This window comes from Misgurnus anguillicaudatus, chromosome 6, assembly GCF_027580225.2.
Source record: "Misgurnus anguillicaudatus chromosome 6, ASM2758022v2, whole genome shotgun sequence".
Classification (NCBI taxonomy): domain Eukaryota; kingdom Metazoa; phylum Chordata; class Actinopteri; order Cypriniformes; family Cobitidae; genus Misgurnus; species Misgurnus anguillicaudatus.
In genome coordinates, this window is record NC_073342.2 from 14,300,699 (window position 1) to 14,327,173 (window position 26,475).

The 26,475-nt window shown below is 39.5% G+C and overlaps 1 protein-coding gene across 3 annotated transcripts; it reads right to left on the bottom strand.

The window, feature by feature from the left end:
• Window positions 1-4,846: 4,846 nt before the first annotated feature.
• ppp6r3 (protein phosphatase 6, regulatory subunit 3) lies at window positions 4,847-25,515 on the bottom strand. Of its 3 annotated transcripts, none has more exons than XM_055192459.2 (25): window positions 25,302-25,514; window positions 22,944-23,121; window positions 21,473-21,706; window positions 21,037-21,223; window positions 20,784-20,921; window positions 20,533-20,598; window positions 20,176-20,288; window positions 19,929-20,042; window positions 19,718-19,847; window positions 15,706-15,858; window positions 15,459-15,617; window positions 15,305-15,369; window positions 15,100-15,215; window positions 14,939-15,024; window positions 13,700-13,786; window positions 13,396-13,442; window positions 12,996-13,050; window positions 11,480-11,610; window positions 11,285-11,406; window positions 11,015-11,195; window positions 9,842-9,939; window positions 9,579-9,759; window positions 8,383-8,490; window positions 6,003-6,089; window positions 4,847-5,917 (listed from the first exon to the last, which is right to left on the bottom strand). In XM_055192459.2, the coding sequence occupies exons 3-25, from the start codon at window positions 21,697-21,699 to the stop codon at window positions 5,866-5,868; spliced, it is 2,703 nt and encodes a 900-aa protein (XP_055048434.1). In that variant the 5' UTR covers window positions 21,700-21,706; window positions 22,944-23,121; window positions 25,302-25,514; the 3' UTR covers window positions 4,847-5,865. The 3 variants fall into 3 exon arrangements, with proteins under 3 accessions (XP_055048434.1, XP_055048435.1, XP_073724648.1); XM_055192460.2 differs by having other exon boundaries at window positions 13,396-13,475; XM_073868547.1 differs by having other exon boundaries at window positions 13,396-13,493; window positions 14,939-15,215; window positions 25,302-25,515.
• Window positions 25,516-26,475: the final 960 nt, after the last annotated feature.

Sequence of the window (26,475 nt, forward strand, 5' to 3'; positions counted from 1 at the left end):
TATTATTAAATACCAAAAGAAAAGTGCATTTTAGTATCGGTACAGCTGTGTAAACAGGAAATAAATGATGACTTAAATGAGTAGACATGAAGTAACAATTGATTTCATATAATGATACCTATCTTCCTCGAAAGAAAGACGGAAAGGTTGATGGTCCCCATTATAATCAACCAATCTACACTCCATGTGCTCGATTATAATGGGAGGTGATTTAAAACATTGCTCATTTTTCTGCACGATTATCATTCATGACCAAGCTGTCCAGTGTCCACGTAAGCACCTACTTATATTTGCTGAAACTAAAACGGCCAAAACTCTCTCATAGAGTAACATTAGAAAGTACACTGGTCTAACTCCAACAAACCCCAACATTTTAAAGTCTTGTTTACTTAGATTCAACGACTGCCAACAGGGGTTTCACAATGACCCAACAGATGCATTTGTTGAGCCCTTTTCGCACAGACATTACGGAAAAAACATCTTGGATTTGTCTGGGATTGTCTGACTTTTGTTCATTCACACAGCCAACGATTTTCCGGATCTGAGTGTGCGTTCACACACACTGTTAACCCAGATATTGTCTTTACTTAAACAATCAAGTAAACATCACTTAATATTTTCTGTTTTGAAGCCAAAGCTTATAAAGTTTAGTTGATTTAACTTTTAAGCTTACAAAATCTATTAAACTAAAGCATTCAAGTAAAATAAACTTAAAATTATTAGTTCATGTTGTGAGGAATACCCATAATCCTTTACGCCTGAATATTTCGATTATTTTCTGTTTATTTACAGAATAAAAACTGATACGAACTTGCACTACTCAAATATTTGTTAATAAAATGTCATAGGTTCAAGCTCTTATATTATTGATGTTGTTTTGTTGTAAATTATAATTTTGTGATCCCGTACATGAACCATGTTCAGAACATTTTATTGTATTTCTCTCCACAGTACTGACAATGTATGTCAAAAACACAGTTTTTTTGTGTGTTTTTTTTGTGGAGAACACATTTATTTAATGATTTACTTAAAGTCAGTCATTAATTTTGTGTTATAATACCATTTATAACATCAAAAGTAATATAAAGTGATAAAAACTAAAGTTATATGCAACGTTTTCCTCACAAATTTCTAGTAAAGTCAACTAATCCGGGTTAAGAGTACAGGAATATTGGAAAAAATTCTATTCAACTTAAAATTGTTGTTAGAACAACTTATATGTTTAAGTAAACTTCACTTAAAGTTTCATTACTTAAATTTTTTAGGGCAACAACGAGTTACCTTCGTTTTTTTAAGTAAACTCAACTTATCCGGGCTTACAGTGCAGATACCGCATGATGTGTTTAAAGTCCTGCAATTGCTAGTTTTTTCTCTGCAGCATCTGAATTTTGCTGCTTATCCTTTATTTTTCTTTCCAGAAACCACTCGCGTGCATTTTTGTTTATGATATAAGACTATAAAGGAGCGTGTGATGCGCCGTTCTAGTATACTGGTGAATGATATCAGCTTCAGCGCGGATAGTGACAAGCTCCCTGATCTCTGGGGCTGTTTACACTTGGTATTAAGATGTGTTTTCATCGATCGGATCACAAGTGGACGAGAGAGACACATCACGTTTAAACCTTGTATTTAAATCTGTCTCTTCTGTCCACTTTTGACCGTTTCTGTCCTGAATACTGTGAGGGGGTGGTCTTCGAGACTGTGGTGGGTGAGTCACTCTGTTGTCATTTAAACGCAAGCGGGAGTAATGACGAGTTTATATGGACGCAAACTAATATTATGGCGGAGTCTGCTGCTTGTGTTGTAAGTAAACATGCTGCACAGTGTTTTGTACATGTATATGTTCAGCTTTCTCTGAATTTTCAGTGCAATTCATGAAATAAGTTCTTTCACAAGCTTGCAAACTGAAACCGCGGAGATCAGCCACTTTAGTTTTATCAATGAAAGGCTAAAAATAGCGCTGTACACCGTGTGTTCGCGCCAGAAGTCAGAAAAGATGTAAAACATTGTGTTCAGTACCTCAGATTAGATAAATGGGCGGAGAGAAGGCGGTCCGTGTGGCTGTTCGAACACATTCAACCACATGTGCGTTTAGTTTACACTACAAAGGCAATCCGATCGAAAGGGGTTTCGACTACCTCTGAATGTGGTAAGTGGTCGAAAGTGGACAAGCAACAAACGTTTTGAACACCGTTTACACCTGGCATTAACGTCGTCCACTTGTGATTCGTTCGACAAAAACGCATGTTAATGCCAAGTGTAAACAGCCTCTCTGAGATGCAGTCCAGTTGCCGACATTTCTCGTCGTGAATGTTTATCTGAATGTAAATCCATCCTGAACCATAACTTCATGTTGCCATGAAACACATGTCCTCAGCACGGCCTTTTTCCGGGGGCAATCACATAAAATTTATGAGAAGTGTTTGCGTTCACACAGAAGCCTGTCTGCCAATTTCACTGGTATTTTCTGGGACCAAAGTGCTGTGTGAATGAGGTTTTGGAGTCTGTTGGATCAGTGTGAATTGGCCTTTACACGTTACAGTTGACAGGGTGAAGATAAAATTTGACTAAAATGGCCAAAACTCTGCCATAGAGTAAAGTATACCTTTTACAGTAAAGTATACCTTGGATAGCCTCACCTGAAACTTGATTCTGATTGGACTGGACATCCGAGTACTGTGACTTTTGACCGTATCTACTTTAATGGCAAAATACACCCCCCCCCCGGCAGTGTGATAGAAGTCAGATTTATTTTGCGATAGCAGCTTGGCGGATGTACGTCGTTATCCCTTACACAAAGCTAGTATGTTGTTTTTCCTGGTACCTGTTACATTTTCTACATGTTTTCCCCATGAGATTTACTGAAAGTAAAAAAGTAATCCGGTTACATACATTAAACAAGCAAAAATGATTCAGTACATTGGACATACCACACTCGAGGCACCAATTTATTTCCCTGATGAAAGAAACTAGCCTACGCTGATTGGCTGGTTTGAGAGGGATTTTGGACACTTAAAGCAGGAAGACCAACTTAAACCAGCTACTTCCAACTTAAAGCAGGAAGACCAACATAAATCATCTACTTCCATCCCAAACCAGCAAAGACCACCTCATAGCCTGACCAGCTAAAAAAAGTGGCCTAAACCCAGACTCGGAGACCAGTTTTCAGTATTTCTATACAAAGGATTTTGGGTTGATCTAAAGATATAGGTTTACTGATGATTTGAACAGCATGATGCACTGCTTGTGTCCACACTAGATAGCGTGAAACCAATAAATGCCTTTCATTTCATTAGGATCAAACTACGTGAGTTAAAGTAAATAACCATGAATAGACCCATTGATATTCAATGTATACTGACAGTGTGGTTTTTAGCCTTAATCCTCAATTTTGAAACGCAAAATGAAGCTACAGTAGCTGTCACAGGAAAAACATGTCGCCATCTGAGACATTGGCCCTGTCCCAAATGGCACACTCCGAACCTGTGGACCTCCCCAGAGTCCACACCTTGATGGCAGTGGCTCAGTGGTTCATGTAGGTCAGGGTTCCCCAAATCTTACCCTGGAGGGATCTGGGAAACCCTGATTTAGGTTGTCTACAAATCGCAAGGTTGGTGGTTCAATCCATGGCTCCGCCTGACCAAGTGTCGAGGTGTCCTTGAGTAAGACACCTAACCCCAGCTGCTCCCAACGAGCTGGTTGGCGCCTTGCATGGCTGATACCGCCATCGGAGTATGAATGGGTGAATGTGAGCCAATATGTAAAGCGCTTTAAATGGCCTCAGTGGTCTATGAAAGCGCCTTATAAATGCAGTCCATATACCATTTACCATCATGTAGTGCATACCATAGGGACCCCTTCGACGAAGACCGCAACAAGGGTGCAAAGGGGGCGCTAATGAGCACATTTCGGACATAAAAAAGACAGATGGAATACCCTACGGACTCGTAGACTAAGCGAGCATGCACAATTTAAGTTTGTACATTTAGGGCTACTGTAGAAACATGGCTGCGACTTTCACGTAAGGTGCTGTCCCAAATGGCGCACTTCATGTGCCTTAAATCGCACGTGCTCACCCAGTCCACGAGTCCGTAGGGCAGGGTTCCCCAAATCCTACCCCGGAGGGCCAGAGCACCACAGAGTCCAGGTGCAACCCTAATCAAACGTTTCCCACCTGTGATTTTCTAGTGATCATGAAGACCTTGATCAGGGTTGGAGCCAAACCCTGCAGAGCTCCAGCCCTCCAAGGCAAGACCCGGGGAACCCCGCTATAGCGTGTCCCATCTGTCCCCCATGCTACAAAGTGTACTCTCATCAGCGCCCCCTTTATGCTGTATTCATCGAAGCCCGCACTGCTGCAGGCTCCACACACTTTACCAACCCCGATGTCCTTGCAAAATGGCAATCAGACAACGGATTGGAGGAGTTTACACACTTCTCTACTTATTTCCAGTGTGACGCTCAAAATACAACTCTGGTGCGCCCTCGTGGACTCGCGTCAAGGGTCCCTAAAGTCTGCATTACATCATGTCACCAAAGTGTGTGGCCTGAGGAAGTCCACAAGTCCAGAGTGTGTCATTTGGGACAGGGCCTAAGAAGACCCACAGTGTATTTACTAGATAAAAACTGCTCTCGGGTAACAAAAACCATACAGTTTAACATGTAAGGTCTTTATACAGAACTAATAATATAGTTATGTATCTTATATTGCATTTCTGTCAAGAGATCCTTCTAAAATTACACCTTTAAGATTAAAAAATGCTGTAGGAAATACTGTTGTAGATAACCAAGTAGATAAAAAAATACTTTTCTAAGGCTCTGCATCACAAGTACAAGTCATTCTCAAAAAAAAAAAAGAATTTATATTGATTCAACTTACAGAAAGAACATGTGTTACTTTTCTTAATTGCTGGCACAGGTAGCGTTTTATTACAAAAGAAAAAGTCGATGCATGATCATTGTAGCATTACCAGGAATACGTTACATTCCCATTACTTTTCAGGTAGAAAGGTTGAGGTGTGTGGAGAGGATAACAGTTACAAAAGTCGGGCTTTTCGTAATGCACGCCCACAGGTAAGAATCACTCCTAATATCTACATGCAAAATTGAGACCCATCTGTTCATTCACACTCCAGCTCTGAATTCATCAAGGGAGAGGCATGTATGGCTCGTAGTAACATACCACTATCTCTCTGAGAATAAATTAAGTTAAAAACTATAGCAAAAAAGTCCAAATCTTGCTCGATTTGTCGAAAGGATACAAGAAACATTTACAAATAATACCTGTGGCAAAATAAACCATATCTAAAATTTGTTTCCGTAACAACAAGCTCAAGAATAAAATAGACCAAATAGATGTGGGTTGCCAATTTAAGCGGTATCAGTTGCTTTTACTTGAAAATTAAATATCAGATTTTGTGCAAGAGGAAAATCCTATCAAAAAGACAAGCTTATGTTTTGGTCACACCTTGATGTTCCAATCGGTATATTTCAGTTTATCAATCCTCTTTCTCTGTATACATTTGTCTTTTTATAAAATATTTTATTCATACAATCATTATTAACTATAGCAACATTACTATTCACTTTAAGTGGCAAGATGTCACACAGATCACCTCATAAGAACAATAGTATATAAACGAATGCAAAAAAATCATTAGAGTATGTTTCTCTTCATACAGTTCAAACTTTCTGTACAACTGTCTAATATGAATATTGCTGGTCCTGATCTGGTGGCGTCAGTGCAGTGCTGGAGTAAGAAACCGCAGCAGCAGCAAAGGAGGAGGTGATGGTGGTTCTTTTCGGGCTCCGGTCGAGGCGTCGGCCTCTTCCGGTGACAGGAGCCGGATGACGGGGCTTCTCTCATCACGCTGGACCGTTCACCGTCGCCTCTGGGTTGGCAGTGCGCTGCTCTGATCTGAAAAGGGAAAGAGGAGGGGGTGGCTATATGTCGTTGAGCTCGAAAACACGAGTCAGGGAAATGTGGGCGGGGCTTCACTTACTTGGCTTCGTCCATAGTGGCCTCGTCCTCTAGAGGTCCATTTAGAGCTTCGCAAGTGGCGTTTGCTTTTTCATCTAAGTGCTTTAAACTGAAACAAAGTGCAAATAAGTGTTATAAGAGTTAGCTATTCATTTATTCCCCTCAGTGTGAGAAAAACAAAAAGCACGCACGAAAAAAATTCATATGGAAAAATACATCTGCACACCAAAGGTCCAAAGATTTAATAACAGATTTTCACACAGCGTTTGTAATTTCTCTTTCTTTCTAGCATCTATGGCTATATTCAAGGCAAGAACCTGTTAATCCATACACAAGTTGATCCGCACACAGGTTAGGGGAGGGGGGCAAACTCCACACAGAAAGGCCACCTGACCTAGCCGGGGTTCGAACGGGGACCTTCTTACTGTGATGCAGCAGTGCTACCCACTGAGCCACACCAACTTAAAGGGTTAGTTCACCCAAAAATGAAAACAATGTCACCAATGACCCACCCAAACTCGCAAGACCTCCATCCATCCTCGGGAAACAGTTTTAGATTCAGTCCGACAGCCCGCCGACCCTTCATTGAAAATCCATGTACGGTACACTGTCCATGTCCAGAAAGGCAACAAAAACACCACCAAAGTAGTCCACATGTGACATCAGTGGGTCAGCAAAACGTGTCAAAGCATCGAAAATACATTTTGGTGCAAAAATAAAAAAAATTACGACTTTGCATTGTCTTCTCTGTTGTTAAGTGCATGTGCGAGAAAAAATATTTTTTTCCAAACGTACAGCGTGCGTCTCCCTCAGACAAAAAAACAGGTGGGGTGCACCAGATAACACGTCAGCCGCGTCACTGCAGTCACGTGACTTCCGTCTTGCGCATGCGCCCCACAACAGACGCGGAAGAGAAGACAATGCAAAGTCGCAATTTTTCATTCCTGGACCAAAATGCATTCTCGATGCCTCAACACATTTTAACTGACCCACTGATGTCACATGGACTACTTTGATGATGTTTTTATTACCTTTCTGGACATGGACAGTAAACCACACACAGATTTTCAATGAAAGGGTACAGCAAGCTCTCGGACTAAATATAAAACATCTTAAAGGCGGAGTCCACGATGTTTGAAAAATGCGTTGGAAAAGGAGACGGGCCGACTACCAAAACACACTTGTAGCCAATCAAATCAAATCAAATGCCGGGTTGCGTATGTGTGGGGCGGATCTATCAACAGAAGGTCCAGATTCTATTGGGGTAAGGGCGTGTTTGTTTAGGTGATTTCAAATATCAACATTGGCTTTCAAACATCATGGACTCCGCCTTTAAACTGTGTTTCCGAAGATGAACGGAGGTCTTAAGAGTTTGGAACGACATGGTGGTGAGTCATCAATGACCTTATTTTCATCCTTGGGTGAACCATCCCCTTAACGTTTTAAGCATGCAAGCTCTTCAGAGTAGACAACGTAATGTATAATAAATACTGTTATTCAACTTTTGATGGTTTTAAAGCTATTTTCCTTTAATGTGAAGTAATTTATAACACAATGAGTGAAAATATCTACTTAAATTCTGGAATGGACACCTGGGGGTGTGCCCAAATTTTATGATAAAAAGTACCAAATACATCTAGTCTAGTCCCCGTATTGTCCCAAATATAAGACAACATTTTTCTCAAAGAATGCTGGGAACCAAACTGGTCCCCTTTTGACTTTGACCTCTTGTATTTTTAACTAAAGCATTTTCTTTATAAAAGACAAGAGTTGGTCTTTAAAAAGGGGTCTACAACTTTGATAAGGGGTGGTCATCCTGTAAGCAGGGTTGTCTTATATTCAAGCAAAGGTCTATCTAGACCAGGGGTGTCCAATCCTGCTCCTGGCGATCGACTGTCCTGCAAAGTTCAGCTCCAACCCAAATCAAATACACCTGAAGCAGCTAATCAAGGACTTCAAGATTACTTGAAAATTGAAGGCAGGTGTGTCTGATTAGAGTTGGACCTGAACTCTGCAGGATAGTCGATCGCCAGGAGCAGGATTGGACACCCCTGATCTAGACTAATATCAGGGCTACAGACTGCCACCAAAATTTGAAAGTGTGCCACTGAATTTTACATCCAGTCGCACATGTGCGACCAGTAAATTTGACCTTTTTTGTGATGTGACACTGAATTTGAAACAGATTGTACTTTCTGCATCTATCATTAAAGTATTTATTAGTAATACATTGGAAATTAGTAGAAATGTGAATATTTTGTTAGCATGTTGATTTACAGTGTGTGCCCCTGAATTTTCTGGTTGTGCCCCTAAAATTTTCAGTTGGGGGCCACTGTGCTCCTAGTGAAAAAAGTTAGTCTGGAGCCCTGAATATTATTAGTTACAAGAGATAAAAGACTCACCCTGGTTTCTGACAGTTGCTTGGACAATTGTTCTTCTCCGACTCTCCAGTCTCTGCAGCAAGGAGCTTTGCAGATGCATCTTCAGAGGTAGATAGTTTCTCTTCCTCGCTACAGGACGAGCAAAAAACACTGTATTCAAAAGCTTTCAATCCCTAAAGCTTTGAAAAGAATAAAGCCCCATTGTAAATCGCTGGACAAACATGCAGCATGGAGGAGACCACATTAAAAGCAATGGGGCGGAAAAAATTGCAATGGGGTTAGCGGACAGGACGTGAGCGTAATGACGAACAGAGACGGACGTGAATTTATAAACCACACAACAGCAGCTTGGACAATGAATTTGTTTAGTGTGAAGATGTGAAATGATGGTGTAATAGCATTGATAACTTTTGAGAGATTACCTGGCATCTATCTAGACCGTTTACTTACATTAACCATTGTTTAATAAAGTTAGTTTTTTTTTTAAAAACAGGAAGTTAAAAGCTTATTTCTAGATGATCATCCCACTTGATACTCAGATGTATTACACCCATTTAAAAAAAATTGCACAGACTGCATTTTAAAGGGGAAGCCTGTACTGATTAATTAAATCCTTTAAAAGACCCGTGAGACCAAACTGCAGCATACAACGTGGAAGGAATCCAAAAAACGCTTCTTTGCAGTGCAGCAAAGATCAGGAAACGTATATAGGCTTAAATCTTTAAGAATTGAAATGGTTTAAAGATGCATGGGCATTTCATGCCGACAACAACCATCTGATATCAACATGCAAATGGTGATGGAGACGTTACCAACATAATGAACAAACAAACATACAAACAAAACATGACCACAAATTAAAACGCAGCGGCTGACATGGAAAAAAACAAGAAGGACACGGCAGATGTCTGCCCTCCAATTGGCTGTACATACCGATACGATTTCAACACTCTGAAGCCACACGCACGCCAAAGAGAGAGAGGAAGCTTAAGTTGTAAGAATTGCAGTTTAAGAAGGACAGATTTCTGCATTCTCAAACAGACAAAACAGTCACAAAGCTCAGGAACTTAAAGAGACAGCATGTGGCTATTGGTCTGATCATCAGGGGAGGAATACATGGACAAGGTAGAGAGATAAGGTCTACATGCAGTGTGAAGTCAAGCATTTATCTTAGAGGGAGGCACAAAGCATTGTGTGTATGATATATGCGGTCTCACCTTTTGAAAACAGCAGTTTCGGTTTTGGCGTCTACAGTAAGACTGACCGTCTCCTTCATGGAGCCGTTGGTGACCGTTTCGGTAATGCGGTCGCTGGCGGGCTCTTCCTCGGGTTCTGAGGCCTCTACCTTTCCACTGGGGAATGTTGGGGTGACGTCGTTGGAAAGCCACTGATCTGTGTCTAGAAAATAGGTGGATTTATTCGAACCGCTTTGTGTGTTCATAATATACAGACAGCGTGAATGGTAATAATCTATTCTTACTTTCTTGTTGCATGGGGGCATTGACACCCAGAGGGTCCGCCGCCTCTATGCTGGTCTCCATGGCTACAGGGGAATTGCTCCTCAAAGGATCCTTGGGGCTAAATAAAGGACCGAAATGAATAGATGTATGCACGTTTGATGTGTGCTGAGCATAGTGACCTGCATCAGGTTCATATTTACTGTGACCTGATTCATGTGCAATTTTTTTGTTTTAAGGAAAAAAGTGCATTTCAAAATTGTTAAATGCATGTAAACTTTTTTTACTTGCATTAAATACGTGGCTGTCAAATATGCATAAATCGAACACATAAAACAGACATTTATGTGCAAAATAAAAATGGATAACACTTTAACTGGGTTTAAGAGAGTTTATGACCATTTAATACTTTCATAATATAAGGCACACAAGCACATTTCTTCAGTGATTATAGCTACTGCAAGTAAACACCATTATCTTACATAATGTAGCCTGTGAAAACTTCTGTGAAAGTATGCGTTTCCCCTGCAAAACTGTTTTAGAAAGCTTTATAGGGCTACAACATTTGTGCGTTTTTAAAGGTCCCCTATGTGCAAAATTCACTTTTATGTGTTAGAATACCAATCTGTGTCCGCAAGTATGCCTATAGACCATTTCAAAAGATATAAACAACACTGGTCCAGAAAAACTTCCTGTTTCAGTTTGTGACACATATATCTTTATCTTTAAGATGTTTGTTTAACTTTTTGATTCAGTTCTATGTGTTCTGTTGGTTGTATTGTATCCCAACGTTTATCTAGTGTTAAAAAACTGAAACAGGAAGTGCTTCTAGACCATTGTTGTTTACATCTTTTGAAATGGTCTATAAATGGTACAAAATTTTACTCCAGGTTTTAAATTATGCGAAATATTTAAAAAGTAGGCTAAAACGCACAAATGGAGATTGTCCCTATTGATGTCATCATCGGAGAGAATGTCCCGCCCCTCAGGGGTTACATCTACGTTTACACAAAATCAGTGTGCTTTTACAAATTTAACAAGGTATAATAATGGATCTGTGAGGTATTTTGAGCTAAAATTTCACAGACACCAGAAAATAATTTAAAGTCTTGTAAAAAAAACATAATAGGGGACCTTTAAATAATTCAGACTCATTGCACTTATGTTAACCGTGCAATCACAGCGTGTGAACTTACCTGACAGGTGTGAAGCTAGAGAAGTCGGCCCAGCCCGTCTCACCATCAGCAGCAGTGTTTGGAGAGCTCCAGCCTGAAGGTTCAGGCAAAGAAGGCCGGGAGGCTGACGTGGGTGCGTTGGGGGTCGCTGAGCTGCCCGTGTCCATTGGTATGTCATCAAAATTTGCCGTCCAGACTTGACCTGAAACGAACGCAGATGTAGAACAATCAGTAGTGACACAAGTTTAAGACTAAACAACAGATACGGTTGCTAAAAACCTCCGTTCTTACCATCCCCATTATCCACTTCCATTCTGTCATCGGATGTGGCGTTCCCAGACTCAAATGCGTCTCGTTTGCCATCTTCCTCCTCAGAATCCGTGCTCTCCTCGCTGTCTGTACTTCCTGAGCTCCTGCATGGAGAAAGAGACGTGTAAACCAAACAGTATCAAAGAATGTTTGTAATAAAAGCACACGGTATGGTACCTAGAACGTCTCTGAGCTTCCGGTGCGAACGTGACGTCTTTCTCATCCCAAATATCCTCCTCGTCAGAGCCGGCATCTTCAAACTGCTGGATCTTCTCTTTACAGCAGGCTTCGAAGAGCGCCATGTTTGCCTATGAGAACAGTGGGAAAAAACTATTAAAACACATCATAAGCTTTTAGCGTTAAACAACATGCCATGGTGAAAGCCAGATAATGACAAAAGATACATGATGAGAAACCTATAAACTTTAATAAAACCAAACTGAACTTGGTTACAAATTAGACTATTTCTAAGAGATGTAAATCACCACAATCCAATAAAATGTATTTCCGAGTCAAACTACCCTGTCAAGTAGTAGCACATATTAGGGGACAACAGTAAAAAAAAATGAAGAGTTTGGTTCCAAAACGCGATAAATGCCATTTTTGAAAAAAATAAGTTACTGCCAGAATCAGTATTATATCAGGACAGTATTTAAAAGTAAATTCTTAATTTTACGCATAATCCAATATCCGCCATGTTATTCTGTCATCTTTTCTCCATTTTCCCCAAAACGCGATAAACTTCACTCCTCCTTTTCTACAGAATGCAATAAATCCGCTCCACAAATTACAGCGCACCATTCCACGCACTGTAAACAAACAATGGCGGTGCGTTGAGTACACAGAATCCTAGTTTTCCTCATCTACTTTGTACTTCGTGATCAACGAACAAACAAAAACAAAATATTACTTTAATGGCATTGATAAACCTGTGATTGTTTTCTGTGACAGGAAAGAAACGTAAGCCATCAACATCTAATAATTTACGCGAGAAGCAATTTTGGAAAAAATAATTCGTTTTTATAATAAATCTTTGAAAATCAAGTTATGGATTTGAATTTTTTATGTTTTTATAACCTAAAAATGCTATGGGAAAGTCTGTAACAGAAAATAGTGGTTTTCATCTTGTCACTTTCTTGGTATGGAAAACACGTTTTTACCAAAATTTGTCAAAATGGATTTATTGCGTTTTGGAACCAAACTCTTCAAATATTTCTGAGGCCCTGTCCACACATACACAGGTATTTTTAAAACCGTACCTTTTCTATGCGGTTTGGTCATTCATCCACACGCAGACGCAGTATCGGGTGACTAAAACCGAATTTTATAAAAACTCCTGCTAGGATGACAATTTTAGAAACCAGAGGTTTTTTTGCTTGTGACGTTCTTGTTTGTGCTGAGAGGAGACTCTGGAATGGCATCTTATTGGCCGACATGGCTTTACGATCAGGGATATGTCGCCATCTATTGGTTTGACATGCTCTTGACAGCGCTTCATACAAGGTGTTTGCATGTTTGTGTGGAAGAGGAGATTTTTTACACAAAGGAGGAAAAAACTCAGTTTATAAAAATACCCGTGTATGTGTGGACTAAGCCTGATACACCAAAAACAGACACAGCAATACAAATCCTATTAATAAAAGATCATTTAATTAAGTCTAGCTAAATGATCACAGTAAACATGCATACTTGCACTTTCATTTGTGTTCAAGGAAAAGTTGATGTCTGATATTCTATCAAAGGGAATACTGCAAGGTTAAAGAGGACACATTTTAGTTTGGTTACATTATCCAGAAAACGACACCACACAATGACCTCTTAAACAACAAACAGCACCCGTCACCCCCAGCATGACAAAAAATAAATAAATCAATCCACTCGAGTGTTAAGATCACCAAATCCACCACACCAATTTACAGTGAATCAAATATAGTCTAGTCTGTAGAAAGATTCATGATGATTTAAACAACCCCCAACACATATATATTTCTTATAACTACTACATTCACCCTGTTAGCAATGTGTACCCGCCAAATGATTGATTAATGGAGCAAATGAGAGAGAGAGAGACGTCATGCACTGTGGTTACTTACTCCCCGACATCATCCTGATCGGCAAACTCTTCGTCATTGAAGCCAAACTGCTCAATAAAATTGGACGTCATTTGTTGCATCTGATAATCAGAAAAGGCCTGGCAAACCCAGGACCAATGATAATGATATAGTCTTGACACTATAAAGCAGCTTCATTTCACAACAGCTCATATTAATTACACGTCTCAAAAAGCACCAGAAGGACTATAAATAAATCAACAGTTTAACAAGTTACACTACTGGTGAAATTAAAGAGATTGTAATTTATATTAGGTTTTGAGGTCTCATACAGACACAGACTTACTTGCTGTAGGGAGGAGTCCTGATGGAAACCGCTGTCTTTGAAATCTACCTCATCATCACTGGATGAGTGTATGTGATGCGTGTTAACCTGAAAGCAATAAGCCAACAATAAAGCTACATTTACTGTACACAGTCTGTTAAAAATAAACTTGCTTTTATTGCATGATAATGCAAATATATTCAGACATGGTTTATATAATCTGTCTTTGTCTACATTTTCATATGCAGGTACATAGTAGTCTGTGTATTTGATGTGCATATGGGTGATTCTCGCGAAATTAGACTTATGAGGTGTTTTTGATAAAGTAAATGCAAAGTACGAGTATCACAATAAGAAGCATACAGTTACAAACATCTCTTCATGTACTATTTTGCACATAATTTCATCATACAAACCAATTAAGTTGTTTTTTCCACATTTAAGGGGGAAAATTGTCATTACCGCAACGTGTCCAAGACTGGATTTGGGTTCTTTGACATGGAAATATTTATAATAAAACAAATCTAAAAAATTAAAAGCTTTAGTGCATGTTATACTATAAACATTTACAGTAAAGAAACATGTGGTATTTGGTGATCATTGGTAAATGTAGAGACAATAATAAGGAATATTAATGTGTCCAAGACCAATTTTCTCATCCTCCGCAACAATTTTCAATCATTGTATTTAAAAAAAAAAAACAGGTAAGCAGTTCTTATTTTTTCTCTTCAGATAAAAGTTGAAATTTTGTTTGTCATAGTATCTAGACAACTTTTTAGTTCTCATTACTGAAACATGAGTTTGTAAATGCATATATTTAATGTTATATCATGTTGCGGTAATGATAATCTAAAAAATGTAAATAATTCTATAGGAAATATTTTTAAATCCTCTAAAAATAATGGTTACAGTAAGTTCAGACCTTAATCTTATATATGCAAAAAAAATTGGCTTCAAGGCCTTTTTAAAGATTCTGATGCTGGCAACCTTCTAAATCTGGATTTCGTGAGAATCACCCATCATGTAGCTGTATTGCACATACATATAAAGTATTTGCATGTAATTTGTACTCTTGACCCTCACTTACCTAGAAAAAGAATATCCATAATAAGTATACTGCCAAATGCTAAAATTGGACCAAACATTTATGTAACCCAGTTACAATTTCATACTAAGCTGCCAATATATGATTTTACTTAAGGGAGGGAGAAAATGCACAATTTGTAATTACTTAAACATGAAAGCGCCAAGCATACTTACTAAGTCTACAGTGTTTTTCTTGTTTGTATCTGCTAGCTGTCCTGAAGTGAACGCTTCCCATCTTTCTCTGTCCTCCTCTGGAAGTTCTGCAAAAAGATGAACGAGATAAGTAAAAACAGCTTGGAGGAGAAAGTGATAAAGGAATACAGACTGAGACAAACCTGAGATGAGCTGCTGAATCTGTGCTGCGTTGGGACCCTTGTCACTGTTGTGCACTATAGAGTTTGCTATTCTTGTCAGATGACCCATGTAACCTCTCCGTCGCCCGCCCTCGGCCCTGAGGAAACATGCATTTTCTTAAAACACAGAAGCACGGGTATGCAAATAAGACTAATAAACTAATCAGATTTAGGAGATTGGACTCACTGTTCCTTCTCATTTGATCCCCAGGCATCAAGAATTCTTTGTATTAACTGGCACTTCTGAAAGAGCTGCGAATCGAAACGCAACAGAACAGATTCAGACTCGACCGTGTAATCCGAACGCATGTTTTCTGCAGGATCAGGGTTGATAAACTCACATGTTTGATAAGGATGTTTTCTCTTATAGGTTCTTGGTCGGTCTCTCTGTTAATTTCAGGAGTTTCGCTTTGGGTTGAAGGCATCGCTAAGATCATCGCCGTACAGATTTCTACTTGTGTGTGTAGGAAGTTATTCCATAAGTACTTAAAGTACATATCCTACAATAAAAGTAAAAAGAAAATTTAAGGAGTGTTGGGACACACACACACACACACAAAACAAATAAACTGAATTGCATCTCCTTACTAGTATGACTCCCAGTGTGTTTAGGGCAATGAGCTCCTGGTTAATGATATGAGTATTGGTCTGCAGAAGACTGGTCACTAGTCGCACCACATTAAGGCGAGTGTTTCCCACGGGTGGATCCAGCACTCCCCACGTGGTGTTCAAGACTGTTTTCTAACAGAATCAATAAAACATGCAAAAGTTAATTTGACATATATAATGTTGCATATGTAATACAAGTCTGATCACAGTGTATACAACCATAATGTGTATATAGCTTATATATAACCAACAAGCTGCTATCTATAGGGGTTTGACAGACTTGGCAGTCTTCCTGTTGTTTCAAGCGTAATGTAATTAGGTACTGGCAGATTACAGTCTATGTGAGCTAGTGTTGGGCGATATGCCGCATTTTGAGATCGTCCTTTCGTCAGCCTGTGAGATCGCCGATACATGATAGTATCAGGGGTGGGGCAGTAGTTTACTTATTTATTTATATGTTCATGTTTTACTTATTTATGAAAAGTCACTTGATTGGTGGACAAAAAAGAAGCCAAGGGGCAACACTGTCCAGGCTTCCCACACCTTAGTTAACTATAAATTTAAGGACCTTTCAAGGACCTTCCAGGTCCAAAACCCTTAAATCCAAGGACTAAATGTGGGGACACATTTCAAGTGAGAGCAAGGTTACATCATGTTACCTTTTAAGATACATTGTTACAGTTCCCTTTCGAGGGAACTTGCGCTACGTCACTGCAGTGACACTTTGGGGACGCCTCCAGGGGTAAGTGCATCTGAATGCGTAAATCAAATTTAACCAATGGTAATGCTTAACGACAAAGACAGGGTGACGCGGGAGCCAGGAAGTATATCGCTATCTGAAATATTGCCAAATACGGCGTTACAGGGACGCAGGAAGTATGGCAAGGGAGACGCAGCGTCTCGTTCCCTTATCAGGAAACAACTGTTACGCCGGTTTATGCGTGTTTTTTTCGGCGCCCATGTTAACAAGTTAAAGCATGTACACCGCACACGTGCGCAGCGTCGCTGAAGCAGCAGTGCTGCTATCATTTCGACGTCGGCTCTATTTCTGCTGCGCTGCTCACGCTCAATTAAAGTGACAGTGCATTGTTTATGCTTTAAATCGTTGTGGATTTACGCGAAAAAGTGTAATTTTACAATAAAATCATAAATGTGACGCAAACAGTTTCAAACAGTCATGACATGCCCAGCACTAAATGAATCCTCAGCTATAATCTTCAGAGAAATAGATACATCTATAAATCTATGCTCAAACTGTTGAAGGGAAACACGATCGACTGCTTCATGATGTCAATCACTGAGTGATTTATTTTATTTTATCGTAAAACTTCAGAGAAACAGATTTAATAATGTGCCATGGGCTTTCAATGTCTATAATTGTTTATTGTGTCTATATCTGTCATTACACGGACCAGAACAGCACGAAAACAAAGTGGGTTAAACAAATCAGTTATATAAATTACACTGACCGTCAAAAAGCGTCTTAAAGATGTTTTGCTCATTAATGCATGTGAAATAAAGTAATGTGAACTTGAGATTTTTATACTGTTATTAAACTGCACAGTATGTGCTGCAAACCAGCCGGTGTGAAAGCACAATGGACACGCGCAGCAAATGCTCTCCTCCCGCGCTGCTCATGCTACGCATAACCGCTGCTCACGCTTGTGGTGTGAAACCGGCTTTACATACATAACCGGAGACGTTTTTATGTGTCAAACACAACTATGCAAAAAAGCATTTTGGTATGAATCAACATTCACATACAGGAGATATAAGCATTTAAACCGAACAGTTTAGCACATGTGCTTAAAAAGTCCAGAATTTTTATGATATAATCCTACACTACACAGGAAATAATGATTTTTTTCCAGAAAACTTCTTGCACAAAATAGATTCAAGCACTTTCAATGACCTGTATCTATGCATGTATATTATTTTTAAAAGCTTCCCAGGGCCTTGAATATCCCCCCCAGATTCACAAACTTTCAAGGATTTCAAGGACCCATGGGAACCCTGTCATAACCGCAAACTTCTTATAACTGATGCAATTACTCCATCTGCGACATTAAGTCCAGGCACTCTAAAATTTCCTGCGTGCCAGGGAGTGGTACAACAAACTTACTGGTTGTAACCCTCTTCACGCCTAAAAACCTCTCTAGTGCAAGGAAATGTCAGAGCCGCGCGTATTACAAGTTCAGGTGCTTGAAGGAGTCTATGCCACGCGCATTCAGGTCAGAGCAAGAGTCCAAGACGCGCGCATTGAGTCCATGTGTATGCACAGGGAACTACACTAACCTTTTCCACTGGTGGCACTTGAGCTACCAACTTTTTCAGTTACTGGCGCAAAATATGATTTGGTCGCACATATTTTTTTCAAGTTATATTAAGGCGCTCTGGTTAATAATGAACAATAATGAAACTGTATTGCATACAGATATGCTTTTTATTTTACTTGCCATCTTTTAAACCACATGCCGCCTTGTTTTCTTAAACGTTGCAGTGTTTCACACAGATCTGAAATTTACTTGGTGGTGGTAGCGGGTAAAAAGGGCAATCATTACCCACTGACAAATAATGGTCTACTATACATGTGACGAAGAACTAATAATGTGTGACACAACACAATACTTTGATTTATTGAAAATTAATATTAATTTCACATTTTATTTCATTAATCTAAACACTCCAAACTTTTTTTGCCATTAACAAAGCTGACACTGTTTGTCAAAGCACCACGAAAACACTTACTGTTTTTGCACTGATATATGAAGCAATTAGACCCCTTTTATCAAACTCAATATAATACAATACTATGTATAGTATAATAATAGACAGTGCAGGTCTATAGATTATAAATGTGACTGATGTTATGACTGATGTTATAATGGTAATAATTTCTATTAAATAGGCACTTTTACTGCTTCTGCTCTATCTTTCTATTTCTCTCTTGCTGATTTAAAAAGCTTAATCCACTCATTATTTCAGCTTTAAAAGTCTACTTGCTGTCCCGGTGACAGACTTTACATTGCTTTGCTCGTTCAGTGCAATGGGCTTGACATTAGCACTGCTTTTTGCTACAATCTGTGCAAACTTAATATGGATATGGTTTTAGAAAATATATGGTTTATTAATAATAAGATTATTAAAAACATGTGAGAAAGAAAACGCAGAGCGTGGTCGTAACAAGAACCATCGCCATAGAAACCGAAGGCACGCTAAACTGCACTCGAGCTTTAGCGCGGTAGCGCTCATGGCCGTTTTCCGATCGACTCGGGTTATAAACTCAATATTAATCAGACTTGGGACCCAAAGTAATTAAACTAGGACCTAACCGGACCCGACAGACCATTTAAAATATAAACCCGGAACCATACGGGTCCCGCGTCCTCAAAGACCTCTGCTCAAGTTCAGAAACATGGAAGACACTGCGCTTGCGTCGCGTCGCACCCAATTCATTTAGAAACAGCTGAGCACGCAAACGCACACTGATGGGGAGAGACACGACGTGCTTTCACGCAAAATGAAGCCAACGTGTTGATGGCTCAGAGCACGTTATAAAACGTATTCTTAAAATCCACATTTATGTTTTAATAAATGCTCATAGTAAATCATAGCATATTGTCTAAAACATTAGGTAGCACATTTGCGACCCATTAAAAATTAGGGTCGCAACGGCAGTTCAAAAGGTCGCATATGCGACCATTTTGGTCGCAGTGTAGCTCCCTGATGCATGAGAATCCGCATGCATTATAAACTCTCAAGTAAAGCCCACAAACCCTCTCATGCGAGGAAAAGCATGCAATGCGCGTTAACGTGAAACTATGATGATAATAATAATAACTATCGTCATGAAAGCCGGCTATTAGCGATATGTCTGACGTTCGTCGATACACAATAATATCGTGTATCGGCACAACCCTAATGCGAGCTGATCAGTTGATTTAATGCAGCAAAGTTTGACTGCCACACATCATCACCGCCATCGGCTCACCTTTGGGGGCTCAAGCAAAAGCTGGTGAAAATCTTTGAGTCTGGGCCTGACAGCATCTAGAATACTCTGATTGACAGAGAATGATGGGTGGTTCATACCAGGTGGACAAATCTCCAAGTGGCCTTCAAAAGCTGCAAAAGTAAAGATGTTCAGACATGGTCCCAGGATCCATTGAACAAAGGTTACCAAACAAAAAAAGTAATGCACTTACGCTGGTCTCCGTGTCTCAAAGAGGGTTAGAAGAATCTGGATAACACTGACAATAGCAGACTCGTTCTTCTCTTTGTCAAAGATGTTGGACAGCAATTGTTCTACTGTTTCTTGTCTGCAAAAAAGATGATATTGATATTTAGGTCGACAACAAAAAGTGTAGCATTGACCTTAAATCCTCTAAAATGGCACTTTTTCAAGTCACTGATTGAAGAATAAGAAAACTTTATTGACATGGACAGACTTACTTCTCCAGTGTGGCCAGCAGGGGGTCAGGTTCTGAACAGCCTTGGACTTGAAACATCTGATCCCTGCTCAGTCGAATGATCTCACAGAGCGACTGGGACGCATTTGAGTGTCTCTGTGTGAAGGGAACAAGCCATTACTGTTACACAGCTAGCAATTAAGGATGGGCCGTGATGATGTCACAGCCGACTTGGTAGTGAGGTTTTCAAGTTTAAAAATATTTGCTTTAAATAGCATGCTGTGCATTCACATAGCTTGCCTGGTAAACCAAAATAACATTTATTTATTTTAATTTTCCATCTTCATCTTATGTGCACAACATCTTTAAACTTTATTGATCCAGAGAAAGTTAAACTTACATCCTCATCCTGAGACGGCTGCACCATGTCCATTAGCCGTTGTATAACTTTCTCCTCATTCAGCCACTGTAAGACACGAAATGAAAATGTAAGATGGTATTATGATGACAGTGAGTGGATTAATGATCAATTTTCTGCTATATCCAAACAAAACATACATCTTCACATTTATGACACCTCTTCTTGATAGTATAATTTCCCTATACCAGTATCAGACACACAAAAATATAGCATATATACACATCACTCACACTTAATACATCTTGTCTAAGCTGCTGTGGCTCAATGCAGGTGAGCATCCTGAGCAGGAGGTCCATAATGGCTGAGGTCCCTATGTGTTTGATCATCAGATCCACAAAGTCTTCCCGCTTTCTGAGGAACTCCACGATCTACAGACAAACAAGGACATAATGTTATAGAATTCACCTGTTTTAGGATGACCCGAGAGGACGCTAGTTTGGCTGTCACGTCTCCCTAATGCTACCGATGGGATGATTGACCTACCTGCTCTGGTTTTCTCCCGATGAGGATGCTCAAGACCTTGCTGAAGAAACTAGCCAGCAGAGGATTGAGTGGAGGCTCGTTCTGTAGGAAGCTGTAGAGCTTCATTAGCAAGCTTTCATCTTCACCAAGTCTGTCATTGATCTGGCTAACGTCTGAGGTCAGGAGTTCACATGATATGTTGGGATACCTTAAATAGCATACACAACACATAGTCAGGCATGAAAACAGGTCAGAGGTGAAAAATAGATTCAAGCACTTTCAATGACCTTTATCTATGTATGTATATATATATATTTTTTTTTTTTAATTCCCAGGGCCTGGAATTTTCCCTGCAGATTCACAAACTTTCAAGGGTTTCAAGGACCCGTGGGAACCCTTAATGTAGAGCATTTCATTCATATACTAGAGAACACTGCAAAGCATTGAATGTTCTTACTTGTATTTGATCTTCTCCTCCACATCATCGTTGGGCTCCTGGGTGATGTACACCACGAGGTCCTCCATGCACTGCGGCCTTACCAGGAAGTCCACGAGCTTGTGGTTCTGAGCCTTGCACTCCTGGAGGACATCCTCCTCATCCATCACCTCCGTCAACGTCACGTCATCTTTCTCCAGGAGAGTGTCGATGTGGGACGTCGTGTGCAGATCAAACTTCCAAAACATGGTGCTGCTGAAAATAAATTAACAAGTTGGTGATTTTAAAGAGCATGGTTACAAGATCTACAAAATCTGATGTTTTCATCTACAAACTTAAAGGGCCCATATTATGCAAAATCCACATTTACAAGGTTTGGATCTAAATGTGTGTTGACAGTTTGTAACCATAAACCCTCCGCAATAAAATAAATCCACCCACTCCTTTTTTAATCGACATGCTGTTTTTATTCTTTTGTTAATGTGATGTCACACTGACAAAGCCCCGCCCACAGCCACTGACTGACTGGTTAATTTTAGCCAAAAGCTTTTCCAAATATGTTTGTTAGCACGTTGTAGCACTAATGCAGCTAACGATACTTATGCCCAGACTGTATTCACAGGAATCAGATTTATTTTTAACAGAAAGCAGTAGCTCATTTGCATTTAAAGACACACACATGAAAAAAACACTTTTTGGTCTACTACTTTGAGTTGAAACTTCACAGTGACAGCCTAGGCACATCTGAGACTTATAATACATCTTGTAAAAATTAGGGCTGTGCCGAATAATCGTGCAAATGCGCATTCTCAATGAATGAATTTGAATGAATTAAGGTGAAATTCCGCCACATCCAATAGCCAGAGGGCGCTCTCGTGTAGAAACACCATTTGTGCCACAGAAGAAGTAGCATTACGAACACTATTCCAGGAAATGTCTAAAGGAATATTTATATCGCTGTTCTTCAAATTATTTCAGGTATTTTCATGAAAATAAAAATATTTTGAATGATTGTGTTTGACGAATGTTGCTTTTTTAAATGCACGTTATAAACGACTCAAACTCAAAACTAAAATCAAAAAGTGATTTTAGATTGATAAGGACTTCCTACTGATCACAGAGCCGTAGGTGCTTCTGCGACTCCGCTCGCTTCCTGTACTCACGTCACTACTAGAGCAAGCTCCTGATTGGTTAACGCAGCACCTTTTTCCGCCAAAGTTACAATTTTTCAACTCGCGCGTTTCCCGCAGCAACCCTTAATTCGCGCAAACTAAACGCCTCATTCACACCACGAGACTTCCAGACGCGCGTCAATGCGTCTTTTCATTGACTTAAAATTGAAATCACTCATGCTTGACGCCACTACCGCGGCTGGTGTGAACGCAGCATAATAGTCTGTATGCACTTATGAAGATTCCACAGAATTGTGGTATTGCGTTGATACTTTCGCATTATAACATGTTCAAGAGTTTTGCAAAGAGGCAAGGCTTACCCGAGAGTAGCAGAGACCAGAGGGTAAAAACTCTGATTAAAAATAAAATAATGCTTGTGCTCTTTGGGACTTCTGGCCCATTACAGGCACCACAGGCGGTTGAAACTGGAGAGACCCTTGAGTACAGAACACATGCAGAAGAAATGTCCTCTGCCACAGCAAAACACTTAACAAACACCTGTAATAGAAAAACAGACAGATGGCATCCATCAGTAAAGAATGACATTTAAACACATTTACTTTAACTGAAGAATCTTGACTTTCAAGTTACTTTACAGACTTAGCCTTTCTGATTTTTCCATGGAAATCTTTCATTATTAAATCACACCATTAAAAACAAAAACGCATGTTATTAACAAACACAAGAGACCCGTTTCCAGTTTATCAGGTTCTTGGACTTATTTCAACCAACAACTTTCAAATGCTGAATCTTTTAAAAACGTAACATAACATTAAGCAAATATAAGTTAGTTCTGTTCAAGGGGACACAATCATGGATATCAGGTTCTTCACCTTTCATTTAAGAAAAACCAAGTTCCTTGTTGTAAGGCTGGCAACCAAGTAACACATAACAGTCCGGTCAGAGTTTAAGGGTTTACCTCCTCTGACAGGTTACCACATCAATCCACACGTATTTGCAGTTTCATTTTATAAGGTGTGTTTGTTCCAACCCCAAAATCTAGTCTTACCTACCTTCTGCTTTGATGATTTATTTTCAATTTCACCAAGTCACCTAACAACACTGACACCAATTACAACTAAAGAAATCAACACGCAGCTATGCATTATTTAGAATAGGGATGGGACAATTTTCCGGTTCACAAAGGTAGACAGACGCACGCCACCGAGGTGAAAGGTTACAAAGCAGGCAAGCGGCCATCTTGACATTCATGAATAGCTAAGAGGAAGGAAAGCTTATTAATAGACTAGGGCTAGTCTCGCCTGAAAGAGCTATGACACTATCCATCCTCCTCTGAATACTTTTGATGCTCACTGACTAGTAAGTTAATGAGCCGAGCAGCATACCTAAAAATTTTTAATTCAAAAACATCACCACTAATATGTTCTTGCATAGACATTGTACAAGTTTACATATCTGAAAACACTAAATGAAACTCTGAATGAACTTGAACTTGATTTGACTTAGACACAGCAAACTAGTTCCACCACCAGCAGAGATAAAAGTACGTTTTTCAACATGCTAACATACCTTGTTTGACAAGATCATCTCATCGCTAGCTCTGACTAACGTTAACCATTTATAACACCTTAAACAAACAACATGAGTGCATTAACAATGCTGTGCCTTACTAATTGTTCAAGTTATTTTTAGATGTGCTCTTTCAGTCAATGCACTCACCACCAGACTTACATCGCGTGAGTATTTACAGATCAAACTGAATCGCTTGCTTCAGTGGAAAACCAGTGTGTATGGTAGAAGTGCAACATACTACTGAAGTTCACCTGCACCATTCATCTCAAGTAACTCTGAGCTAAGAGAAATCCCCGGAAACTCTTGTGACTCCTTTTCAGTTACTATAAAAAGTCCTGCCAAACCTCCCCAGCATCCCACAAAAACAACAACACGGCTCCTCCGGTTGCACCTAGAATCGAGACTGAAAAGATGATCTGCCCAAGCAGACCATAAAAATGTCCTGCCATGTCAAACCAACCAGACTGTTGACAAGTGTGAGGGATGTGTTCATGTTATATCACAAGCTTTTAGATGCAATCACATCACATAGGACTACATATAAACAAAACATAGATCTGTGATCAATAAATATAACACACAAGGTGCTTAATAAACAAAACCAGAAAATAATCACAAAAGACACCTTTTAAACTATATTGCCAGTACTTTAACACAACTAAGTCAATGAAAGATTATTATAAAACTCAGGCCTGGCCTTTTTGGCATTCAAATCTAAACCTGGGTATGCTCCAAACACAAATCTGGATATGTTGGCTGTGCTTAAAAACCTAGAGAGCAGCCTACCCGGACAGCATTTTTGCCATATGCGTGCATTCAAATAGAGACCATCACGCCCACAAATGCTGTCTGTGTAGGCTGCTAACTAGGTTTTGACACACAGCCTTTTTGTCCCACTTTCCGAAGTTTTTCGGCATGTCGGGCCCGGCATTAGCAAACACTCTGCTTCCGCCACCAAAAATCACAGATTTCACTTTGTTTAACCCTTTGTTGGTTTAAATATGCTCCACGGGCACTTAATGTGAACATATTATAGTTGTAAAGAAGGAAATGTATAATAAATAAGCCCGTTCTGACTCAACAAAACAGAGAAGTGATAGCATGCTAGCGCTAAGCTAACAGAGACACATAACACAAATACGCACCGATTAAGACAGCGGAATATTGCCAAAGCCCGGCATGAAGACTGGAGAACCTTTGGCTAAAACGGCTACCGGAATGAAAAAGAAAAAACCGTGAAAGGTACGAGGTTTCTGTGGAAAATTAGGTGTTTATAACAGATTGTGACAGGCGCGAAAAGAGAGACCATCAGAGTTCACTTTTCAAGATGGCGGCGTTATCAACTTCAACAGCCCCAACCCCCATCTGAGGTACGGGAGATGTCAATCAAAATCCTCTGCTGGATCCTGATTGGCTATAGCTCTACAGCGACGCAAAGCGTGCCGTTTTGTGCGTTTCAGAAAGGAAATTGTGAATCCAAAAATTAAAAATGCAATTTTAAATAAATAGCTTTGCTATTTAAAGCGTTATTTAATGTAGTCCTAGCTATTGGATAACACAAATTAGGCATTTCTGAAATGAAACTAAACCGCTGTGCATACCGAGCACTGGCTAAGCCAATAGTATTTTAGGTCGATTTAAGATCTTTCATCTGATTGGTTCACAGAAACGTCAATCAACCACGAAGGCTGATTTTAAAAGTACAGCGACGTAAAAACGCACATATTGCTTTATCTTACCTGCTTTATGATAGCTCGTCATAGCGTCTCTTATGAAGATATCTTACATTTCAACATATCCAAAACACAAAGATTTTGTTTGGTTTCTATGGGTAAACTAACCAGTCCGCTTACAGTGTCGCTTTCAGAATTGCTTCAACCGGTTCGTTACTCGCAACGCCCTAGCAACAATAAGACGTCACAGTGATTGACATGGCGGTAGACCAATCAGCGACGAGTGCTGCGACCACACATTACTGAATGGAGCATCCAGTTTGCCTTAAGAATTAAATTGTTTACATAAAATATTAATTTGTTTGATAATAAGTCTTACAAATAAAATTGTATAAATATATTGTAATTTGACCTATTATGTATTTGTTACAAAATGTCTTCTATTTATTAAAAGCATCTTGCACCCATTCATAAAATATTTGACCCTTATGTTAAATGTAATGCATGCATCTCCAGAAATAATTCAGACAAGATCTATTTTGTGTGCTACTAATATAGTTTGTGTGTTCCTCATCATGTCATGCAGTACCATAAAGATAACAAAACCTGCAGCATATTCTTTCCATAGAGTAAAAGCAGCCAGATT

Coding starts and splice junctions, on each gene's coding strand:
- ppp6r3 (XM_073868547.1), bottom strand. CDS start 21,699: ATGTTTTGGAAGTTTGATCTGCACACGACGTCCCACATCGACACTCTC. Junction 20,922..21,036: donor TCGGGAGAAAACCAGAGCAG/GTAGGTCAATCA, acceptor GTTTGTCTGTAG/ATCGTGGAGTTCCTCAGAAA. Junction 9,760..9,841: donor TGCCCCCATGCAACAAGAAA/GTAAGAATAGAT, acceptor CCTATTTTCTAG/ACACAGATCAGTGGCTTTCC.